Raw genomic sequence first — 25,640 nt, forward strand, 5'->3', positions numbered from 1 at the left:
TAGGTAGAAGAGATAGCATTGGTAAAGGTAGAGGGACAAGAAAGATCACCAAGTATAAGGAGAGCAGCAACTATAGTCTGTACAAAGGGTCCATGCTGAGAAGTGGTAAGAGATGAGAATGGAGAGGTCGAGAGTGACTCGATGACAAATGTATGCATATATGTCACCCTGAGAAATTTCAATTTTATCCTGTGGGCAAAGGGGAGTTGCTGAAAGTTTTTAGGCAGGGAAGCAACATATTCAGATTTGTATTTTAGGGAAAAAAAGTCACTCAGCCAGTAGATATAAGGTGAACCGAAACAACAAAGATGAAAAGAAGGGAGACTACAAGACACTATTGATACAACTTAGATGAAAAATGACAAATACTTGAACTAAGAAGGAGAGGAAAAATGTGTTTTAAGAGTGACTACCAGGTTTTTCAAATAAGTAAACAGATGGTTGGGACAATGGTTAAAACAGGAAACACAGGAAGGTAATTTGCAAACTCTAAAGCCTTGCTTCAAGTGTGGTCCAGTACCAGCAGCCCTGGCATTGCTTAGAAGCTGTTAGAAATGAGGAATTTCAGGCGCTGTACTAGTCCTATTATTTCAGTACCTGCATTTAACAAAATCCTCAAGTAGTTCATATACACACTAAAATACAAAAAGAACTGCTCTAAAGTCTCAAACAATTATACGAGGCATTCACTAAACACTCAAAAGTTGTTGGGAAAAACAGGGATTATACTTAACTTAGGGAAGCTGCAAAGAATAAACCAAGGACTACTGGGCAAAACCTAACAGATTCAACAAAGGAAACAATTTTCTCAGAACCAAAGCTGTTCAGTAGACAGTTGGCTACATTATGATATCTGTTACTAGCAAACGTAGGGTGATCATTTGTTGATAAAACGGTTTAGGTATTCAAAAAGAAAACATTTACGTGTTGCTGCAAACAAATGAACATACAAAGTTGACATTAATGAATTTAAAAATGGTACCTATACAAGGCTTGTTTCTCAGTCCCTGAGCCTTCTGAGATTTTGGAGGGACTGGGAATTGAGGGATACTTCTATTGCATACAGGTGCTGCCAAAGGCATATGAAGAACCTAGAAGAGAAAAAGTCATTAATTACACTAAGCTTGAAAAGCATCAATGCACCATTTTCAGTTCATAAATCTTACCTGCCGAGGAGGAGTAGAAAAGTTATTTCCATTCTGTCCAACCACAGATACTGGGATCATCCCTACCATTCCCTGGAGTACAGGCTGGACTGGAGAGGCAATTATTATGGCAGATCCTAAAAAAACAGTTACTGTTAAAATAAGATTTCCTCTCAAATGCTTTGGCACAAAACAAACGTTTGGCACAAATTAATTACTGTTTTGAAATAAATTCTATCAACAATCCCTCTTCCTTACAATCCACTCTCCAAAAACAAAACAAAACAAAACACAAAACTGAAACAGTTTTAGGAAAAACAGCAAGGCTAACAAATTAAGAAAAAGTCAATCCAAATATTAAGGTGGTCTTATGTTATTCAGTCAGTGAACCACGTTGATCAAGCATATGACTCTACAGCCAAGACATATTACAATCATATCTGGATTCCTCTAGAAATAATGAAACTAGTTAGAAAATGAGTGGTGAATGTTTCAAGTCTGAACCTTATACCAGAAAATTAGAACCCCAACTGAATATTTATAGCCAGAACTATGCTCATAACCCCAACCTATTACATATCTCAATGGTATTGATCAAAAGGGGGCAAGGTAAGCACATAACTGGACAAAATTATGGAGGGAAAATTACAATGTCTATATAGTCCTTAGAAGTCAACAACATAGTCTGTGGCTACCGTAATTTAGTCCTGTGCCATAAACAAACTTTTGCCTAATACATTACTGGCAGATTGATCCCCTCATTTTCTTTTTTTTTTTTTTGTTTTTTTTTTTGAGGCGGAGTCTTGCTCTGTCACCCGGGCTGGAGTGCAGTGGCCGGATCTCAGCTCACTGCAAGCTCCGCCTCCCGGGTTTACGCCATTCTCCTGCCTCAGCCTCCCGAGTAGCTGGGACTACAGGCGCCCGCCACCTCGCCCGGCTAGTTTTTTTGTATTTTTAGTAGAGACGGGGTTTCACCGTGTTAGCCAGGATGGTCTCGATCTCCTGACCTTGTGATCCGCCCGTCTCGGCCTCCCAAAGTGCTGGGATTACAGGCTTGAGCCACCGCGCCCGGCCTGATCCCCTCATTTTCATGCAACCCACTATGGTCTCTCTATCTATGCTTGTACTGCTTCTCTTTATAACTCATAGGTTTTATAAGTTATAAAAACTTCCTTGCTTTAACTCCAAATCCTACCTTCATTCTTTAAGCTTTAGCTCAAGCCCCACATTCTCTACTAATTCCGACCTCTCCTTTATGTAATTTGTAATGGCACTTAAAACAGACCCATTAGGTTTAACACTAATTGTTGATATTTAATGAAATTTTATTGTATGTCTATAATGTAACAAAAAGGGAAAAGAGGGAAGCTTGGGAACCAACACATAAGGAAATGTAAATAAATGTGCCATAAGCGCTATCACTGAGGAACATACAACAAAAAATTATCAATATGACAGGCATATCAATCACTAACTACATATAACACAGCAGGCAATAAATGCCACAAGAGCCCCTATGAATAAAGGATTTTTTTTTTTTTTTTTTTTTTTGAGACAGAGTCTTACACTGTTGCCCAGGCTGAAGTGTAATGGCTTGGTCTTGGCTCACTGCAACCTCTGCCTCCCAGCTTCAAGCGATTCTTCTGTCTCAGCCTCCCAAGTAGCTGGGATTACAGGTGCCCACCACCATGCCCAGCTAATTTTTATATTTTTAGTAGATACGGGGTTTCACCATGTTGGCCAGGCTGGTCTTGAACTCCTGACCTCAGGTGATCTGCCCACGGCGGCCTCCCAAAGTGCTGGGATTACGGGCATGAGCCACTGCGCCCAGCCATAAACAAAGGATTTTAAAGACAGAGATCAATTCTAGAAGGTGAAAGGCAGTGAAAAATTAGGATTTTATGAAGGAAGAAATTCAAGTTTTGTTTTTTATGAGACAGAGTCTCACTCTTGTTGCCCAGGCTGAAGTGCAATGGCATGATCTTGGCTCACTGAAACCTGTTTCCTGGGTTCACCTAGGTTCAAGAGATTCTCCTGCCTCAGCCTCCCGAGTAGTTGGGATTACAGGCGCCTGCCACCAGGCCTGGCTCATTTTTTAGTATTTTTAGTAGAAATGGGGTTTTACCATGTTGGTGAGGCTGGTCTCAAACTCCTGACCTCAGGTGATCGCCCCAACTCGGCCTCCCAAAGTGCTGGGATTACAGGCGTGAACCACTACACCAGGCCGAAATTCAAGTTTTTCTGGAAAGTTTCTCCAAATAGATAAGTTCCCTGAAGACCATGACTATAAGAGCTATTTTTAAAAACCCCCCACAACACTGGGTTTTATACAGCTATGTGATGAATTAGTCTGTCTTTTCTGTTTCTTGTAACTTATTAGCACATAGATTGAGAAGTATTTGTGAACAGAAAAAAGGAAAAAACCCACTAAAACCCACAGCTTACTAGATTAAGAAAAAAAAAAAGTTTGAATTAGCTAGCATAAAGAAGCAGCATAACCACAAATTTCAGAATCTTTTCTCATACCATCTACCCATGAGTTATTACTTCCTAGTCAATAACAACACATACAAAAGAAATTAAGATCCCAACCCAGAGAAACGAATTTCAACTATGTTATTAAAGTTACCTTGTGAAAAGTTTGGTGACACAGCTTGGTTGACAGCAAAAACACTGTTTGACCTTGGTGGTGTCTGTAACTGAGGTGGCAGAGGTTGGGCAGTCATAGGGGCAGAATTTCCAGGCAACACCACTACATTAGACTGACTCACAGATGTTCCTAAGGCTGTTGGATCAGTCACACAGGTAGCTATCAGAATGTTATTTGAATTGCCAAAAGTTGTGCTTGTGGCCGGCATCAACTGTATATATCCTCCATCCTTGGAAACACATGGTGTAACATTAGCTGAAGAAGCAATGCCATCTTCATTCTGAGTGTTGTTTACTGCAGAGTCTTCAGATTTGAATGCTAAAAGACTCTGTTCCATTGAGGCTGAATCCCCTACTTCAGCATATACAACAGCACCTACAGTTTCTTCTGAAGACAGGCATTTAACTAATTCTGCATTTTTAGCAGGTGATTTAGTAGGAGAAGACAAGATTATAGTTGGCAGGTTTTCTCCATTAATACTAGAAACAGCACTGGTAAGTTCAGTATCTGAGGAAACAAATGGATCATCACTAATGATAACTTTGAGAGAGACGATATTTGATGCATCTATCTCTGCTGAGTTGTTGCTAGAAGCTTTATCATCAGTATTTTGGGACTCAGGGTGAGAATCTCCCACTGAAGAACACATAGATTCTGGAGGAAGAGAGTGACTGTTTTCTATAGGAGTGCCTTCTGGAGGCATCACTGCAACTTTCTCACAGTTATCATTTCCACCTAAAGACAGAAAAATAGTATTCTCTTCTTTTACAGAAGATGAAGGCTCTTGTGAATTCTCAGACTTGGATGGCTGAGCTTCATTTTCTGTATGATTTAACTCAGCAGATGTTGAATCATTAGATGGTTGTTTAGCAGAAGAGAGCGAATCTTGAAGATGAATTTCTACTTGTTGTTCAGATACATTTAAATGTGAACCTTCAACAGACACAGGTAGTATTTCACTTTGAAGACAAGAATTATCTTGGCAGTTTGACAGCTGTGACATAACTGGTTCTAACACATTAATTTCTATTTTACTCTTGTGAATTTCACTAGAATCTGGTGACTTGGAACCATGAAAAGTAGTTTTAAGTTTTACTGTATCATTAGAATTTTCATAAAATTGACTTTTTTTAGATGGCTTTCCAGTTAATGAAGTATCTTGGGATAAAAGTTGAGAACTTTTCCCAGAGAGAATTAAGTTTTCATTGTTAGCTTCACAACCAAGTGAAACAAATGAAGCTATTGGTATATCAGGCTGATCAGGCTGTAATTGAGATTCACTTGGTACATTTGAAGACAAAGAGTTCTTTTCAATCTCTATAGCCATTTCAGTTTCAGTGGACATCTGATTGGTGTATAATTCAGCACAATGTGGATTACATGCAGCATTAGAATTCCCTCTTTGGTTAAAGTCATTCAAATTAGGCACAGACTCAAAGGTAATGTCAATGTCACATTTCTGTTCAGTGGGTACAGCTGTTTTAAAGGCCTTTTTCTGTATGCTGGAGCTTATTTGGGAAAAATTTTCCTGGTCTTCCTGTCTAAGCACATCATGGTTGTTGCTATTCTTCAAAGCATTTAATGGGTCGTCATTCTGATAGGATGTACAAAATGGTGGCTGACCAGACTGACCATCTGCAAAATATCAGGGAGGTAGGCAGATAAGGTAAATATGTTCAGCTTCTATGGTAGTCATCTTTGCTATAGAACTTATTTTGCCAAGGAAATAACTCATCTTTGCATACCAGTAAGTGGAAGTCTGATACGCTGTGCTTCCCATTAACTGAGTATCAAAAAATTTACAGGTACTTTCTAGTGACTGATGACTTTTTACACAAGTGTCAATTTGTTTTCTAAGCTTCTTGGAAGACAGATGACACAAAGAAGGAAAAAGTAAAGAGGTTTAAAAAAATCTAGTATTTCAATAGGTAAAAAACATACTGGCTTCAAACATGAAATTTTGAAACACTTAACTTTTCAACTTCTAACATTTCTTCTGACCTTAATTTATCTACTGCCCCGGCCTCCCAAAGTGTTGGGATCACAGACATGAGCCACCACACCTGACTTATCTGACATATTCTTAAAGGTGAGATGGGGCCAAGTACATTTTGCATGATTGACACTCGATCTCATTGTGTACTCTTTAACATTAAACACATATTTACTGAAGACCAACCATGCTTTGTTACTGGGATACAAAGATGAATGATCCAATCTCTAATCTTGGAGAGGTTAGTCAAGGAACCAACTATAGAAGAGAAAGTCATATAAGAAAGTATGGTAAAAACTGTAACAGCATAGGAACAAAACGCACCATGAGAAAGCAGTATAAAGGAGGCACTGTATGAGAAGATCTTAAAAAATAAAGAGAGTATGATATGAGTAAGAGGAAAGAGTATTTCCTTTTTTTCTTTTGAGACAGAGTCTCGCCCTGTCGCCCAGGCCAGAGGGCAGTGGTACCATTCTCAGCTCACTGCAGCCTCTGCCTCTCAGGTTCATATGATTCTCCTGCCTCAGCCTCTTGAGTAGCTGGGATGACAGGCACACGCCACTACACCTGGCTAATTTTTATATTTTTAGTAGACATGGGGTTTCACCATGTTGGCTAGGCTGGTCCTGAATTCCTGACCTTAAGTAATCTGTCCTTCTTGGCCTCCCAAAGTGCTGGGATTACAGGCATGAGCCACCGTGCCCGGCCTGGAAAAAGTGTTTCAGAAAACAATACAGCATTCAAAATTTAGGACAGAAAACATTAACTTGAATCAGTATGAAAAATGCTTTTTAAAAAACCAGAAAATTTATGTCAACTAGCATATACAGCAGTCTCCCATTATCTGCAGTTTTGCTTCGTGTGGTTTCAGTTACCTACAGTCAACCACAGTCTAAAAAGAGGTGAGTACAGTACAATAAGATATTGAGGAAGACTACATTCACATAACTTTTATTATAATATACTGTTATAACTGTCCCATTTTATTACTGTTAATTTCTTATTGTGCCTAATTTTAAATTAAACTTTACCATAGGTATGCCTGAATTGGAAAAAAACAGTAAATACTGATAGGTTTTGGTACCACCCAATTCAGGCACCCACTGTGGGGCTTGTAATATATCCCCCACAGATAAGGGGGGACTACTCTAATTCTATTAAATGTGACACTTGCTGTTGAGTACAGAGCACATCGGAATCCTTATTGTGGGGAAAACAGTGGAAATTGTATATAGGCCACATAAATTCAGGATAAGTAGTTCCTCAGTGAAGTAGGAAGTCTTTCTCAGAAAACAGAATTTCAAGTTTCACTTTGTACAGGGTAGAACACAACCTTCTAGACATGATATATACTGCAAAAACACAACCCACTATAATTCAGGCTAAGAAGAAATGGAGAATTGGACTTGATTGTTGGCAGAGGAATTAAAGGAGACACGTAGTCTGAGATTCTTGAAGGACAGGATGTGAATGAACATTGGAAGCCATCAGATTTTTTAGTGGTGGGAGCAGTGATAACATTTAAAAACAGGTGAGCAGAAAAGATGTGCCTTAATAAAAATAAATGTTACAGACTTTTGAGCAACTGAACAACATTAATACTAAATTGCACATGTCAAGAATAGACTGAATTATAAAGGAATGAGGTTAAGTGTGGTGGTTCACACCTGTAATGCTACCTCTGCTTCCCAAAGTGTTGGGAGGATCGTTTGAGGCTGCATGCAGTGAGCTATGATTGTGCCACTGCACTCCAGCTTGGATGACAAGAGGGAGACCTCATCTCAAGAAACAAAAACACACCAACAAAAAAAACTTACAGTAAAAGAATGAATACCCTAAATTTTCTTTTTAATCAAACTACCAAAGATTTATAATTGCTTTTAACGGAGAGAAAAATACAAAAATGATTTGTAACAATCTGAACAACTTCTACTTCCAAATTAGTATTTTCTGCCTTTGAATTTTGAGACGAATATTAAGATTTGGATTGATGACATTAACAAAACCAAATTCTTACCAGATTCTTCTGTTTCAAAAGAACCTTTAACTGCTAGATTAGTTTCATCTGCTAAGACTATACTGGGATTGGATTCCATAGGTTGACTGGAAATACTTTGTGATATATTTTTATTATTCTTTGTTTTACCTGTTAAAAAGGGAATAGGCAAATAATTAAATGACCAAAACAAAAAATAAACATCAATCAATACAGCTTGTGGGTGATTAAGCAAATGTTATACTTTGATTTAGGGTTTTATTAAAAAATGCTGCTTTTAATATCATTTACAAGTACAAAGATTTTTACACCAAATAGGTGTTTCTTAAACTTTAGCCCAGTAATTTGCATTTTCTAACGGGTTCTCACATAATGCTGAGATTGTTGGTTTGGGGGACTATACTTTGAGAACTACTGCACTAAATCATAAGATTGAGGACAATGGCCAGTTTTTTGCATTCCCTTTGTACCATTCAATTGTGTTTAGTACATTTGTATAGTGGTCAACATCAACACATTCCCTGTTGGCTGGCAAAAATGCCACAAAAATAAAAAACAAAACTACTCTCCACTTTAATAGCTGAAGTTTCTCAGGTAAAAACAAACAAAACAACAAAAACTCCTTTAACATATCCATATGTCTGATGAAATGAAAACAAGAACTTTTTTAGATACTCTGGGGAATGCTGATTCACTCCAGTTAAGTTACCAAAGAAACTGGAGAAGCCTTTTTTTCTGTCTTGAAATAGTCTCCTTACCATAGTCAAAGAGATCAAAGAGTGCCTGAAATGCTGGGTCTGATTCTGTCTGTTCCAATATGTCCTGTATAGCTTCTTCAGACATGTGAATTTCACTCTGCAAGAAAGGAGTAGGGTGAAGGCATGATTCTAACTGAATTTATATATATTTACATACTGTATGTATATATGAAACAAGGTCTCACTCTTTTGCCCAGGCTGGAGTGTAGTGGTACAGTGGTATAGTCACTGTAGCTCACTATAATCTGAAATTCCTGGGCTCAACTGATGCTCCTGCCTCAGCCTCTTGAGTAGCTGGGACTACAGGTGCACCATTATGCCCAGCTTATTTTATTTCATTTTATTTTTGGTAGAGATGGGGTTGGTACATTGCCCAGGCTAGTCCTGAACTCTTGGGCTCAAGTGATCTTCTTGCCTCAGCCTCCCAGAGCACTCGGATTATAGACGTGGGCCACTGTGCCCAGTTTGAATAATATGATTTAATACCAGCAAAATAATTAGCAGACACTTGACTATTTTTGACTTTTTATATAGTAGCATTCCCCCCACTCCAAGACAATTTCCAATGATATGCTCATTTAAAACAAATTAAAACAAAACTAGATAGAAGATGACGGTTTCCTAATCCTACTTCTTAGAGATAAGAACTTTGGTGAATATATTCCTAAACATTAAAATGATATAAAATGAATATATGTATATAAATGGAAATAATATTATACTATAAAGTTTTTTTTTTTTTTTTGAGACAGGGTGTCACTCTGTCACCCAAGCTGGAGTGGAATGCAGTGGCGCACAGTTCACTGCAGCCTTGACCTCCCAGGCTCAGGTGATCCTCTCACCTCAGCCTTCTGAGTAGCTGAAACTACACATGTGCCACCACACCCAGCTAGTTTTCGTATTTTTGGTAGAGATGGGGTTTCACCATGTTGCCCAGGCTGGTCTTGAACTCCTGGGTTCAAGCGATCCACTCACCTCAGCCTCCCAAACTGCTGGGACTATAGCCATGAGTTACTGTGCCTGGCCCATACTATAAAGTTCTATAATCTACTTTCTTTACATTATTACTCTTGTAGACTGCTTTATAGGTCCTTCAATATATACCTATTTTATCCCTTTTATCTGTCTGCTATGGGTTCTTCACGTAAAATGCTTTCCTTAAACGTTGCCAATCCTTATCTATTCAGCTTTAAAACTAACATGCCAAAACCTACCTCAAAAGCCCCGTACCAATGGCAGGGGTGAGCTTGTCAACTACAAGCTAAGCTATGGAATAATGTTGTAGAACCATTTGTATTTTTAGTTCTTTTCTTTTGAGTCAGTCAGATTTCTTGCTGTGAGGGCTCATGACTGACAAGTGTTTCTGGGGGAGCATAAGAAATAGGGAGTAGATACAGGGTTTAACTCCTTCCTTAATTTTGCACCTTATTATCCTGTTTGTAGCCTCAGCTTTAAGAGGCACTTTCAGACATCCTGGTGCTACTTCTTGAGCCTTTTGGGATTTCTGTTACAAAATTCCCTATACTGTCTTAAAAACTATTATTTAAATCTTAATTCTTTTTTTTTAGTTTTGAGATGCAGTCTCACTCTGTCGCCTAAGCTGGAGTGCAGTGGCGCGATCTCGACTCACTGTAACTCCGCCTCCCGGGTTCAAGCGATTTTCCGCCTCAGCCTTCTCAGTAGCTGGGACTACAGGTGCGCACCACCACATCTAGCTAATTTTTGGTAGAGGTGGGGTTTCACCATGTTGGCCAGGCTGGTCTCGAACTCCTGAACTCAGGTGATCCACCTGCCTCAGCCTCCCAAACTGCTGGGATTACAGGCGTGAGCCACCGCACCCAGCTAAATCTTAATTCTTAACTTTCTACAAATACAGTATTATGAACAACCAAGAACAGTAGGTTGTGCCTTTACTTTCTTACAATCCTTCACAGTATTTAACAAAGTACCCGGATTATGGTAAGCATCTGATGTATTTGTAGAGAAACAATAAGCAAAAAGTTGGAGGATACAAAAACTTAGAACAGAGCATACATATTTGTTTTTTGGTTTTGAGACAGTGTCTTGTTCTGTTGCCCAGGCTGGAGTGTAGTGGTGAAATCACAGCTCACTGCAGCCTCAAGCACCCAGGCTCAAGTGATCTTCCCATTTCAGCCTCCCGAGTAGTTGGGACAACAGGTGCATGCAACAACACCTGGCTAATTTAAAAAAAATTTTTTTGTATAGATGAGGTCTCATTATATTGTCCAGGCTGGTCTTGAACTTCTGGGCTCAAGCATCCTCCTGCCGTGGCCTCTCAAAGTGCTGGGATTAAAGCTATGAGCCACTGTGCCTGGCCCATATTTATTAAATGGTAAGATAAGAGAGGTTTTTAAAAGAAGTACTGGTAGAACTGACAAAGAGAAAAACAACTCAAGGGCTCAATGGCTTTCTCAGAATTCAACTGAAAGAAAACCTGCTCTAATACACTCACATGGGCATGCCAATAAAAATATTTCCATTGTCCAATGGTCCAAGTAAAAAGATGTCCTAAAATCACGATTGCAGCTGCTCTTCAAAAAGGGTATTTGGGTCAGGTGAGGTAGCTCACACCTGTAATCCCAGCACTTTGGGAGGCCGAGGCAGGCAGATCACCTGAGGCCAGGAGTTCAAGACCATCCTGGTCAACATGGTGAAACCTAGTCTCTACTAAAAATACAAAAATTAGCCAAGCGTGGAGGCACATGCCTATAATCCCAGCTACTTGGGAGGCTGAGGCAAGAGAATCATTTGAACTCGGGAGGCAGAGGTTGTAGTGAACAGAGATCGTGCTACTGCACTACAGCCTGGGCGACCCAGTGATACTCCATCTCAAAAAACAAAACCAAACAAAAACCAAAAATTATCTGAGCATGGTGGCATGTGCCTGTAGTCCCAGCTACTGAGAAGGCTGACGTGGGAGTTATCGCTTGAGCTGAGGGAGATCAAGGCTACTGTGAGCCATGATTGAGCCACTGCACTCAAGCCTGGGCAACAGAGTGAGACCCCCGTCTCAAAAAAAAAAAAAAAAAAAAAAAAGTATATTAAAGGATAGTTGCACATCAACCAACCTTTTTTTTTTTGTTGAGACAGAGTCTCGCTCAGTCGCCCAGGCTGGAGTGCAGCAGCCCGATCTTGGCTCACTGTAAGCTCCGCCTCCCGGGTTCAAGCCATTCTCCTGCCTCAGCCCCCTGAGTAGCTGGGACTACAAGCGCCCGCCACCACGCCCGGCTAATTTTTTGCATTTTTAGTAGAGACGGGGTTTCACTGTGTTAGCCAGGATGGTCTCGATCTCCTGACCTCGTGATCTGCCTGTCTCAGCCTCCCAAAGTTCTGGGAATACAGGCGTGAACCACCGCACCTAGCCCAACAAATCTTAAAACATAGACTGTTATATTTCTCCCTTACTAGCTCACTCTCCTTTGTATTTACTACCAATGAATAGCAACAGTGACCACTGTCCCCATCTTTCTTCTCTTAGTATTAAGGCTCACAGGCAAACTGTCATTTGGTTAACAATCTTTCTTTTTAAAAAGGTCTGGTTCATTTTATTGGCTGGGCATGGTGGCTCACGGCTGTAATCCCAGCACTTTGGAAGACCAAGGTGGGTGGATCACGAGGTCAGGAGATGGAGACCATCCTGGCTAACACAGTGAAACCCTGTCTCTACTAAAAATACAAAAAAATTGGCCAGGTGTGGTGGCGGGTGCCTGTAGTCCAGCTACTCGGGAGGCTGAGGCAGGAGAATGGTGTGAACCCGGGAGGCAGAGTTTGCAATGAACTGACACTGTGCCACTGCACTCCAGCCTGGGAAACAGAGACTCTGTCTCAAAAAAAAAAAAAAAAAAAAAGTCTTGTTCATTTTATTTAGTTAACTATTACTTGGATTCATTAGATATCTTTTTTTCTTATTTTTTTGAGACAGGGTCTCACTCTGTCGCCCAGGCTAGAGAGCAGTGGTGCGATCTCCGCTCACTGCAACCTTTGCCTCCTGGATTTAAGGATTCTCCTGCTTCAGCCACCTGAGCTGCTGGGATAACAAGCACATGTCATGATGCCCATCTAATTTTTGCATTTTTGGTAGAGATGGGATTTCGCCAATGTTGGCCAGGATGGTCTCGAATTCCTGGCCTTAAGTGATCTGCCCTCCTTGGCCTCCCAAAGTGCTGGGATAACAGGCATTGAGCCACCGTGCCTGGCCCCATCACATATCGTTAATATATCATTCCATTGTTTCTCTAAAGTATTATACAATCTGTAGCAGTGCAGAAGAAATGTAATTTATATAAACACTGTATTACTGTTTATTACACACAAATATACCCACTAACCAATTTTTAAGTATTAAATACTTAGGAATTCATGACTGTGGAGGCAATATAGATTCTATTTTAAGTCATCATCCGATGTGTTTTTCAGGAACAGATTACATTCAATGAATGAAGAAAAGTTTGATCTTACTATTGTAAACCATTTAATCTAATTAGATGGCAAATCATAACATCTTATGTTGGCAATGGTTTTGAAATGAAACCAAAATACCATCAATCTTAAGTATAAGTAACACACACGCACACATGTGCACCCCAACCACCCATACCGGAAGTCCTAGGAATTCATCAATTGAAGTCTCTGGCTCCGTAGGGTTGTTATCTGTTTGCTTAGGTACTTGGGCAATACTGTTATCACTGTTAATAAAGAAAGAAAAATCTTTATTATAGTTATGCAATTAGGCAAAAACAATTAGGCATTTTAAACATATACAGCTTACCTAGTTAAAAATTTATTTATGTTTTCTGCTAGCTTTTCTTGAAGAGATTTGTTGCTTAGTATTTTTTCTCGTGCATTTTCAATAACCATTTGCTGGAAAAGAAAGCCACTGTTAGCAAAAGGACAATAAAGAGTATTCTGATATTTAATATTTATTAGAAAAGAACAAACCGGTAAGAGTTGGATAGTTTTAATAAACCTAAATGGAAACTCAGAAGTTGTGGTGGCTCCCTCCATATTAATACCTGAATACAACACTATAACTTGCAAATGTTTTCACAGATCTTTCACCAACTCTTTCTTATATACTTCCACACTCATCACCAAACCCCAGTAAATGCCCTATTTTTACAGTGTCCCTCTGTAGCCCAGGCTGGAGTGCAGTGGCACGATCTCAGTTCACTGCAACCTCCACCTCCCAGTTCAAGCAATTCTTGTGCCTCAGCCTCCTGAATAACAGCTGGGATTATGGGCGTGCACCATCACACCCAGCTAATTTTTGTATTTTTAGTAGAGATAGTTGGCCAGGCTGGTCTTGAATTCCTGGCCTCAAGAGATCGGCTCCCCTTGGCCTCTCAAAGTGCTGGGATTACAGGTATAAGCCACTACTCACTAGATGTTTTTTTTTTTTTTTTTTTTTTTTTGAGACAGGGTCTCACTCTGTCACCCAGGCTTGAGTGTTGTGGTATGATCATGGCTCGCTGCAGCCTCGACCTCCCAGGCTCAAGCAATCCTCCCATCTCAGCCTCCCAAGCAGCGAGGACTACAGACAAGCACTACTATACCTAGCCAATTTTTGTATTTTTTGTAGAGACGGGGTTTTACCATGTTGCCCAGGTTGGTCTTGAACTCCTGAGCTCAAGCAATCTGCCTGCCTCAGCTTCCCAAAGTGCTGGGATTACAGGTGTTTGCCACAGCACCTGGCCAGTATTTTATTAAATGATCCAACAACAACAATATATTTATAGATATCTATAAACTTACCACTGTTTCTTTATTTGATACATATATACATACATTTGTGTATATATCTGTATTTTTTAACTCAGGAATATTTTAAGTTGCAAAGTTTGGCAGAGTCACTTACTTTTTCTACTGCAAATGCGTTTGGATCTTGGAAATTCCGTATTGTTGAATGAGGGCCAGACAAAGTGGTACTTTTTCTCTGAGATTCACTGAAACACATTTTAAAAGCTTTTCTTTTAACCACTATGTTCAACGGATTTAAAGATAAATACATATACAGACATAAATTTTAAGATCACCATAGCAGAACAGATATAGTTGTCTCTGTATCTGTAGGGGGCTGGTTTCATGACCCCCAAGGATACCAAAATCCACATGTACTCAAAAAGTCAGCACACTGCATCTAGGTAGGTTTTACTACTAAATTTTCAATCTGTGTTTGGTTGAAAAAAAACTTGAGTATAAATGAACCCATGCAGTTCAAACCTGTGTTGTTCATGGTCAACTGTATATTCTCTATTTGTGGTAGGAACAAAGGGAAGTACAAAAAGTATTAGTAGTCTTGGATTCAAAAAAATGAGTTTGAAGTCTAGCTTTACCACTTACTACCTATGTGGTCTGAAGCACAGCAAGCTCTGACTCTCTAACCCACTTTATAATGACCAACTGCATTACTGGGTTTACTAAAGAACGGAATGAAATAAAGTATATATAAAGACTTTATTTAAAAAGTCAAGGTTCCTATAAATGTTAAATATTAACATTGCTCTTTTATGGCTGCGCATGGTGGCTCACATCTGTAATCCCAGCAATTTGGGAGGCCAAGGTGGGAAGATCACTTGAAGCCAGGAGTTTGAGGCTAGCCTGGGCAACAAAGTGAGACCCCCATCTCTACAAAAAATAAAAAAATTAGCTGGGTGTGGTGGCATGTGCCTGTGGTGCTGGCTACTGGGGAGGCTAAGGTGGGAGGATCTTCTGAGCCCACAAGTTCGAGGCTGCAATGAGTTATGATCGCACCACTATACTCCAGCCTGGCCAAGACAGCAAGGCCCTATCTCTAAAAATAAATCGATATTACTGTTTGTTATTTTATATGGTGAAGTGAGAAAGGCTCCAACAAAGGAGGCTGAGGTCAGTCTTGAATGAAAGACAACCAAAAGTAAAAACTCTAACAAAAATATCCAGGGCTTGGCAACTAAGAAACTAGAAGAAACATTTTAAAACTACTATTTCTTTTTAAAAATATCCTTCAAACAAAGACACACAGGGTAAGACAGAAAAACACTTTTCTCAAAGATTGTGCCTGGAAAAATTCCATCAATTGATCTTAGGACTTTAAATGTGTGTGCAGCATAGAACATAATGGTATTATTTACATTCGGTTAAAAAACATGGACTTCCCATCCCACTACTGGGTATATACCCAAAGGATTATAAATTATTCTACTACAAAGACACATGCACACGTATGTTTATTGCGGCACTATTCACGATAGCAAAGACTTGGAATCAACCCAAATGTCCATCTGTGACAGACTGGATTAAGAAAATGTGGCACATATACACCATGGAATACTATGCAGCCATAAAAAAGGATGACCTTGCGTCCTTTGTAGGGACATGGATGCAGCTGGAAACCATCATTCTTAGCAAACTATCACAAGAACAGAAAACCAAACACCGCATGTTCTCACTCATAGGTGGGAACTGAACAATGAGATCACTTGGACTCGGGAAGGGGAACACCACACACTGGGGCCTATTATGGGGAGGGGGGAGGGGGGAAGGATTGCATTGGGGAGTTATACATGATATAAATGATGAGTTGATGGGTGGTGACGAGTCGATGGGTGCAGCACACCAACATGGCACAAGTATACATATGTAACAAACCTGCACGTTATGTACATGTACCCTAGAACTTGAAGTATAATAAAAAATAAAAATAAAAAAAATAAAAAAAAAACCATGGACTTCAAAAAATCTGGGATAACATCATTTGTAAGATACACCATTATTTTATATACAATTACAGAATAAACATATTTCTCATGAAACAGTGATATGCCATTAATTGAGAGATGCAACCCAATTTCAGGCGGGTTAGAATGTGAAGAAAGACAATGTATTTTGGAATAGTTCTAGTAACAGATCAGAACATAATCTGGTCTTATTAGTTTATTCACAATGTAAGTATCCTGATATAATTTTTTTTAAAATGGATATGGGTAACTTGTCTCTTTTAAAAAGCATTTACCTTTTGCGTCTACCGGGAGACATTAAACTGGCATGTGCTTTCTTTTCCTGAGCACCAGGAATGACGTTTAAAGCTTCTCCAGCTGTATTTCAAGAAAACATAACAGTAAGCCAAAGAAATGGAATAGTTTTCTAAACTTGTAATGGGATAAAAAGCTTTAAATGGTCATTATTATTTTATGTTAAATTCAATTAACATGTACTGAGTGCCTACCATGTTTAAAGCATGGGAAAAGATATTAAGATCAATAAAACATAGTCTTTATGCTTTAAGGTTTTACAATAAAATGCAAAGTACAGTATAGTCTCAACAAAAAATAATATGGTAGAATGGAAAAAGTCTAAGAAGTATAAACTAAGCATTCTGGGTGTAGAAAAGGATTTGGAAAAGATGAAAATGGGGGAGATCTTAATGGCAATAAATTTTAACTGCACAGAAAGATAATTGGTTTGTGAACTCAGAGTGCTAACTCCTGAATTCTAATCCCAACTCAATTAACTAGCTTCTTATCCCTTACTATCATGTGTTTTCAAAAGCTTCAAGTATGCAACAAATAAGATATACCACACGCTCTCTAAGGATATTCCTAACTCTAAGGTTCAGCCAGGCATATGTAGGACTTCTAACATGTAAAGATAGAGGAGAAGTGGAAAGGCATTCCTCATTCCAGGAGGACAGACTGATATCAACAAAGGCAAGGAGGTAGAAAATATAATGTACATTCCATTTAAAATCAAATACAACAAGGTCCTTTTCTCTTAATGCCAAAAATGGAGAATTAGAGAGTTCGAGGTGGACTTCAATTAGAGTAGAAATAGGAAGGATCCTAGATTAAAATGCCTTAAAGATTTTATATGCTTATAGCAAATCTAGAAGTCTGTTCCACTTTTAGTCTCTCTATTTTTTTTTGGTGTGGGGGGCATAATTTTACACTATGAGTATAAAGACATTAGTATATTATCTCATTCATACAATTTCATTAACAACAAAATTTAAGAGAACAAAATGTAAACTTACTGGTTACAGTATCTTGTGACTGTGAATGGTTGACCACTACAAAATATGACCTCGATGGATCTGAAATTTGGCCACTTGGTCGAGTAACTTGTGTACCTGTGGAAGAAGAAGTGGTAAACTGTCCTGAAAGGTAAGGTAAAGTGAGCAACTCTGCACTGGCTGGAGCTGTTTGAGATGCAAGCTTTCTCTGCCGTTTGATTTCTGCAATTCCAGTTCTTGTTCGGGCTGAAACATATAAGCATTTAAAAAACAATTTCAATGTCAGGGTAGTTTGGGAATTATAAGAAGTCAATATGATGCATCCTATTATATAACATGTTATATCAACAGACTGAAGAATGACCCCTAAATATATCAACTAAATTTATGTGACTTTCAGAAGAAACTAAAATGAATACACTCAAGTTTTATAAATCCAAGATTATATTTGTTCTGCAATAATTCATATTGATAATTACCCCCATGAATTAATAAACCTAAACTCATGAGAATGAAAACATTCTACATGAGTCTATGTGAAATGTAGGGAGTATTTACAAAATATTTTTATGATAAATGAAAATATTAACATAACTGTACTTAGAAAAAAGGTAGTTTGGCCAGGTGCGGTGGCTCACACCTGTAATCTCAGCACTTTGGAAGGCTGAGGCAGGCAGACCACGGGGTCAGGAGATTGAGACCATCCTGGCTAACATGGCAAAATACAAAAAAATTACAAAAATAAAAAAAATACAAAAATACAAAAAATAATTATTGAAAAATTTAAAAAAAATTAGCTGGGTGTGGTGGCACACGCTTGTAGCCCTAGCTACTTGGGAGGCTGAGGCAGGAGAATCGCTTGAACCCAGGAGGTGGAGGTTGTGGTGAGCTGAGATCATGTCATTGCACTCCAGCCTGGGCAACAGAGCGAGACACCGTTTCAAGAAACAAAAACAAACAAACAAACAAACAAAAAAAAAAAAAACAAAGAAAAACAGTACTTTAAGCAAAATATACACTCAGCACATGTGTATAATGAATTAAAATGTTCATCTGATAGTGTAACTTTGAAGTAATTGTGAACATTGTTTAAAGTTGGATACCAACCTCTCTGACTGCCAGCAAACCTTGGGGAACTTTGCATGCTCCTAACAAAGAAAACAAAGTAGTTATCCATCAAAAAATTTTTGTTGCCGACATCCACTATGATTTAGTTCCAGTCAGACCTGAAGTTAGTTATGAGGTAAAAAGCAAAAAATCTCTCTCAGACAAAAAAGACAAACACATTTTTTGGGTAAGTAACTCTGATTTGCTTTAGGAGAAAAATAGTGGCATGTAGACACACTCACAACACATATAATTTTAATTAACAAGTTTCTATCCAATGTAATATGCGTTAGAGTGCCTTGACATTACATTAAGAATGCAATCTGGGCTGGGTACGGTGGTTCATGCCTGTAATCCCAGCACGTTGGGGGGCTGAGGTGAGAGGATCACTTGAGGCTGAGAGTTCATGACCAGCCTGAGGACCACAGCAACACTGTCTCCACGAAATGAAATAAAAATTAGCCAGGTGGCACGCGCCTGTAGTCCTAGGTACTTGGGAGGCTGAGGTGGGAGAAACTTTTGAGCTGAGGCGTTCAAGGCTACGAGAGCTATGATCACACCACTGCACTCCAGCTTGGGTAACAGAGTGAGACCCTACCTCTTCAAAAAATAAAAAGAATATAATTTAACTTTAGAAACTCTGCATATTACATTTTTAAGTAAGAATATACATAGTATACATTTTTTATTATCTTTCACAATTACAGAGATGCCTTCCCATAGAGAAATTCTGATTTTCCATGACTCCATATATAAATACTTTGGAATCCCCAAGTTAATGTCAGAGGACATTCAGCTTTTATCAAATTTATGGCTATGAAATTATTTTATTGAACCCCTAAAGACGCAAACAAATATGGAAAAATTCACAGTGCAAGTTATTTTAGTATGAATCAGAATGGCCCACCCCTTTATTTGATAAAGTCACAGACACCGTGCCATTATAATAAAAACTATGTCAAGTAAGTCTCCAACAAGATCCACAAAACTCGAGTCAGGAAAGAGAAATATAAAGAAAAGACTATCAAGTAAGATGTGGTCCAGAGTTAAGCAGAAAGCATTTGGAGCCATTTTAGCAGTTTAAGCAGAGAAAGAAAATGAAACCCATGCTGAAGTTGGGTGGGGTAGTCACTTATAGCTCTGAAAGAAAGGTTAAGAGACTATGGTTTTCATAACAAATTCTATAGTCAAATATGAGATTTTCATAAAATTGATACCGTAAGATTTCAGAATTAGCATTTTTCTTCAAGCTTATTTCAAGTTAAGAAATCAAGTGGGCATGGGTTCAATGCATCAATTCTGTGAATATGTAATAGAGACAGCTGCCTAAGGGAATTCACAGTGGCCTGGGATTAGGTGATTTGTATTCCAACAATATATCTGCCTCCAAATTGCTATGGAAACTTAGAAATGTCATTAAACTACTACATAGCTTAGTTTTCTAAATATTTTATTAAAAGTATGCTATTTATTTTAAATTATGTCAGTCAGTAGTCTCCACAGTACCAGCAACCTCTAGAGTAATTTCAAAACTGCACAAGTGTTACATAAGTACGCTGTGTAGGTCTTAAGAAGATTTAAACCCAAAGTGTATTTGCATTCCGAAATCATTAGGCACATTCTAATAGCTTATTACCTGATCTGAGAAAGTGTATGGTCCAATTTCTTCCATAAAGATGACATTATTGCTGGGACATTATTTGATGTTTCTAAATCACAGGAGGAAAAGGTTCTTAATAAACCCAGGTGAAGAAATTTCATCATTCATTTTGAACAAAGACACACCAAAAAACCTTGTCTCTCAATTATTGACAGTATGTTGGAAAATGAGAAATAAATCTACTTTGTAAAACAGCTTGCAAAGCTATAATAAGGTTGCTTTCTCTTCTAAAGCCACTGAGTATCAGGTATGATATGAGTATAAATGGATATCTGTAAAATCTCTGAGCATTTTTTGGCCAATAATTTTACACCTTCATTTTATTAAAAAAGGGAGAAACACTTTTTTTGATCTTTGTTCTATCTGATATCATATGACATATGAAAGTGAATTAAAATAATTTGTCTTATAATAATTATCATAAAGGTTATGCAAATTCCTTGTAAGTGTGGAAATTTAATCCTAAATTTTCTCGTATTTAAAAATGGCTTTAAACAATATCTCTCACTGGGTTATTCTAAAGACTAAATGAGAGGCCAGGCATGATGCCTCACGCCTGTAATCCCAGCACTTTGGGAGGCCGAGGTGGGCAGACGATGAGGTCAGGAGTTCGAGACCAGCCTGGCCAACACAGTGAAACCCTGTCTCTCCTAAAACCATAAAAATTAGCTAGGCATGGTGGCGTGCGCCTATAGTCCCAGCTACTCAGGAGATTGAGACAGGAGAATTGCTTGAACCCAGGAAGCGGAGGTTGCGGTGAGCCGAGATCGCGCCATTGCACTCTAGCCTGGGCAACGGAGAGATACTTCCGTCTCAAACAAACAACCAACCAAAACAAACAAAATATTAAATGAGGAAAAAAACCATATGAAAGCACATAGCACAAAGCTTATACACAGTGACAATGTCAAAAAAGGTCAAGCTTCTTTTTATGTTATCTTATGCAAACTGTTTAATGCTAATTGTTTTGTTAATATTGTAAGCTATTGAAAATAATCAATATTAGAGAATAAGCAGTCAAAACTTTTTCTCTAAAACATCCTTAATTAAGGCAAGTAGAATTTTATATGCTGGTAACTATAAGCCAGTTTATGACTGGCTTCTATGTTCAGACTTACTACATAGAATTAAAATTAAAATGTCAGTTTAAAACTTTTTAACACATAGTGATGTCTGTTTATCAGTATAGATAACACAGAGGTAAGAGTTTTATTTTACATATTTTTTAAAGGTAATTTTTGGGTTATTTTTGCTAATATAAAGATTGTTGCAATTTATGTATCACTCAATATAAACACAAACAAATGGCCAGGGGCACTGGCTCATACTTGTAATCCCAACACTTTGGGAGACCGAGGTGATGGATCACCTGAGGTCAGGAGCTCGAGACCAGCCTGACCAACATGGAGAAACCCCGCCTCTACTAAAAATACAAAATTAGCCGGGCATGGTGGTGCAGGCCTGTAATCTCAGCTACTTGGGAGGCTGATGGAGGAGAATAGCTTGAATCCAAGAGCTGGAGGTTGCAGTGAGCCGAGATCATGCCATTGCACTCCAGCCTGAACAAGAGCGAAACTCCGTCTCAAAAACAAAAAACAAAAACAAACAAACAAAAAACAGAACCCACAAACAAATTAGATGTGTCCCAGAAAAATTTATCTCATCACAATGGAGACAAGTTTTCTCAAGGCTTTTATGAGACACCTTTAAAAATTATTTTTAACTAAATCAAGGAGATAAATATTGTAAACATTAGCAAAAAAACTCCAAATCAGAACTCTTACCTTTTGTTTTCATAGCTACATACTCATTTAAAATTGTTGTCAAGTTTTTTCCAAATAAGGACTGAAAAGAAAAAGATCAAATATTACCAAAATTGTATAATACTACCAATAATTTCTCACAAGAAAAGATTCCACCATCCAAGTTAATAAAAGATCTAACTGCAGAGTAGCTGATGAGGAAAGGGTAAAGAAGCAGGTAATCGAAAATGAAAATAGCCACTGACATTAGAGTTTGCATCCAAGCTTCGAAAGAATCTTGCCTGTTGGACTAGGACATTATAGCTACTTGGGTATTACTGCTTCTAGACCCTCTCAGCAGATAGCTACACATACATGTACAAATGCATATACACAAGCATTTGTATTTCTGCATCTATCTGTATATATATTAAAATAACCACAGTGTCATACTAATATCTCAGATTATAACCCAACACCACTGGTTTCATTATTATGCTTATTTATATCTTCTTTCTCACACAGTGAGGAATCTGGCTCCCACTATCTACAATTTGTTATTTGTTCAGAATTGTTAATTTAGAAGAAATCAGAAAAAATTAGAAGGATTTATTTAATATTCATCCATGTTATTGTGCGAACAGCATGTTGCTTTTTATTGCTGAGTAGTAGTATTACTTTGTTACGAACACATCAGAGTTTGTCACTTTTTGAAAGACATCTTGGATGTCACTAGTTTTTAAATTTTTTTTTTTTTTTAGAGACAGGGTCTTGCTCTGTCACACAGGCTGGAGTATAGTGGCTGCTCACAGCTCACTATAGCCTTGAACTCCTGGCTTCAAGCCATGTTCCTGCCTCAGCCTCCCAAAGTGCTGGGATTAAATGTGTGAGCCATCATGCCCGGCCTGTTTTCAGTTTTTTTTTTTGAGATGGAGTCTTGCTCTGTTGCTCAGGCTGCAGTGCAATGGCACAGTCTCGGCTCGCCAAAACCTCCATCTCCCAGGTTCAAGCAATTCTCCTGCCTCAGCCTCCCGAGTAGCTGGGACTACAGGCATGCATCATCATGCCTGGCTAAGTTTTGTATTTATAGTAGAGACAGGGTTTCACTATGTTGGCCAGGATGGTCTCGAACTCTTGACCTCACTATCCGCTTGCCTTGCCCTCCCAAAGTGCTGGGATTACAGGTGTGAGCCACCACACTTGGCCTGTTTTCAGTTTTCAGGCACTATAAGCAAACACCAGTGTCTAGGTTTTTGTGTGAACACAAGTTTTTCAACTGATTTGGGTTATGTGAATGTTGGTTCACATGGGGAGTATATGCTTAATCATATAAGCAAATGTCAAACTGTTTTCAAAAGCAACTGTATGATTTTTAATTCTTACCAGTAACAGACAAGAGTTCCTGCTGCTCTGCATATTTGTGGTCAAGGACTTGCCAGTTTTTAAACCTGTTTTCTTATATTAGCCATTCTAATAGGTATTTGTATCTCACTGGGGTATTAATTTGCATTTTCCTAATAACTAATGATATGGAAGATCTTTTCATATGCTTATTGCCATCTGTATATTTTCTTTGGTAAAAGTATCTTCAGAGCTCTTATCTACTTAAAAAAATTGTTTGGTTTTTGTTGTTAAGTTTTAAGAGTTCTATACATATGTTCTGGGTATAAACCCTTTATCAGACATGTAAGATACAAATATTTTCACCCAGCCTTTTTTTTTGAGACAGAGTTTTACTCTGTCATCCAGGCTGAAGTGCAGCGATGCAACTGTGGCTCACTGCAGCCTTCACCTCCTGGGCTCAAGTGATCCTCCAGCCTCATCCTCCCAAGCAGCTGGGACTAAGTACACCACCACACCTGGCTAATTTTTAAAAATTGTTTTCTAGTGATGAAGTCTCACTATGCTGCCCAGGCTGGTATAGAACTCCTGAGTTCAAGCAATCCTCTTGCCTGGGCCTCCCAAAGTGCTGGGATTATAGGCATGAGCCATTGTGTCTGGCCCAGCCCATTTCTTTTAACATGCCTCTTGTAGAGCAAGTTTTTAATTTTTTATAAATTGACCTAAGTTTTGCCTTTATAGCCCATGCTTTTGGTGTCATATATAAAACTCATTGTCAAATCCAACTTTGCACAATTTTTTTCTTATGTTTTCATTTAGAAGTCTTACGGTCTTGTGTTTTACATTGTGATCCATTTTATGGTTAATTTTTGCATAAGGTATGAGGTATCTGTAGAGGTTCTTTTTCTACATATGGATGTCTGAGTGTTCCAGCAACATTTGTTGATACGAGCATCCTTCCTGCAATGAATTGCCTTTAAGCCTTTGTCAAAATCAGATGTGTGGGTCTCTATATGGACTTTGTATTTGGTTCCACTGATCTACATGCCTAAACTATCAAAAATGCCCCTTAATCTTTATTATCACAGTTTTTTAGTAAGTTTTGAAATCTGGTAACGTGAATCCTCCAAATTGTTCTTTTTCAGAAACTCTTTAGGCTATTCTAGTTTCTTTTCCATTTAAAATTTAGAATTCAGCTCCATGTTATCTATAAAAATGCTTGCAGGCATTTTGACTGTGAAAAATCTATAATTAAATTGGGGGGAATAACACCTTAACAATATTGAGTCTCTCAATCTGTGCACACAGTACAATTCTCCTTTTATTCAGGCCTTAGATTTCAGGCAATTTGGAGCATCTGGATTTCACACATATTTTGTTATATTATCTCTAAGCATTTTGTTTGTTTGTTGCTATTGTAAATGCATATTTTCAAAAAATTTTCAAATTTCAATTGTTTATTGCAGGCATACAGAATACAATGGATTTGTGTATACTCTGTATTCTATGACCTTGCTTAACTTTAGTTTTGCATCATTTTCAGTTTCCTAAGCAGACATTGATGTTATCTGTGATTGTCTTCAAGGAGCCATGTTTAAAATAGTAAACACCATGTGAAATAATGTAGTTCTGGAAGGTATCCACTACATGCCAAATGGTTTGTTGGTCTAGTGATATTTAACAAAAGAGATGACAATAATCAATCAAAGTATCTGTTTTGTATTTGTCTGAAAGCAGCAGCCAGATACAGGTCAGGAAGGAAAAAAAAAGGCTTGAAGATAGCAGCAGCGAAACTAATCATAAACGAGGGTGTCATTTTGAAACTAATTCTCAGAGTCAAAGTTGTAATTCATTTAATAGTTCTGGCATAAATTTGTAAAAAGAACAGCTGGTCTTCTTTGGGTCTTACCAGTCATGCATGAATATAAACCATCAAACTTATGCCAATTTCAATTTTTTTTTCTGATAAGCTGATTTTATGACTATGTTTGTAGTCTCTTGTGTTGATGAAGTATTTCCCTTAAGGAATAAGTAACTCACCAGTAAGCATGCTGGAATAAACCCTTCATCTGTACAGTGTTCTGCATATTCTTTTAAATCTGAACTTTCCAAAATAAAAGTCTGGCAGGTAGAAATGAGGTTTTCTTGCTGTAAGTAACCTAAATAAAAAATAAAAGTTTAAGTACTTATGCTGAATTCTGTACTTTTGGTTAAAACTGCTATTGAAAATGCTATAGCATG

The 25,640-nt window shown here is 38.2% G+C and overlaps 1 protein-coding gene across 3 annotated transcripts in view; it reads right to left on the reverse strand.

Annotated features, from left to right (window-relative positions):
* LOC104660483 (protein NPAT) overlaps positions 1-25,640 on the reverse strand; it is a 63,328-nt gene that overhangs the window by 12,060 nt on the left and 25,628 nt on the right. For 2 of the 3 annotated variants that reach the window (XM_030917280.1, XM_010360849.2), the window contains exons 2-15: positions 25,440-25,558; positions 22,101-22,161; positions 20,293-20,365; positions 18,657-18,697; positions 17,571-17,795; positions 16,554-16,635; positions 14,418-14,505; positions 13,332-13,423; positions 13,161-13,248; positions 8,543-8,639; positions 7,806-7,934; positions 3,775-5,430; positions 1,167-1,282; positions 983-1,091 (exon numbers count right to left, since the gene is read on the reverse strand). In XM_030917280.1, the coding sequence (XP_030773140.1) occupies positions 983-1,091; positions 1,167-1,282; positions 3,775-5,430; positions 7,806-7,934; positions 8,543-8,639; positions 13,161-13,248; positions 13,332-13,423; positions 14,418-14,505; positions 16,554-16,635; positions 17,571-17,795; positions 18,657-18,697; positions 20,293-20,365; positions 22,101-22,161; positions 25,440-25,558 (2,976 nt within the window). The remainder of the gene's footprint in view (positions 1-982; positions 1,092-1,166; positions 1,283-3,774; positions 5,431-7,805; positions 7,935-8,542; positions 8,640-13,160; positions 13,249-13,331; positions 13,424-14,417; positions 14,506-16,553; positions 16,636-17,570; positions 17,796-18,656; positions 18,698-20,292; positions 20,366-22,100; positions 22,162-25,439; positions 25,559-25,640) is intronic. The other variant, XM_030917281.1, reaches the window with a different exon arrangement.

The sequence above is a fragment of the Rhinopithecus roxellana genome, chromosome 15, assembly GCF_007565055.1.
Source record: "Rhinopithecus roxellana isolate Shanxi Qingling chromosome 15, ASM756505v1, whole genome shotgun sequence".
In the NCBI taxonomy this organism is placed as follows: domain Eukaryota; kingdom Metazoa; phylum Chordata; class Mammalia; order Primates; family Cercopithecidae; genus Rhinopithecus; species Rhinopithecus roxellana.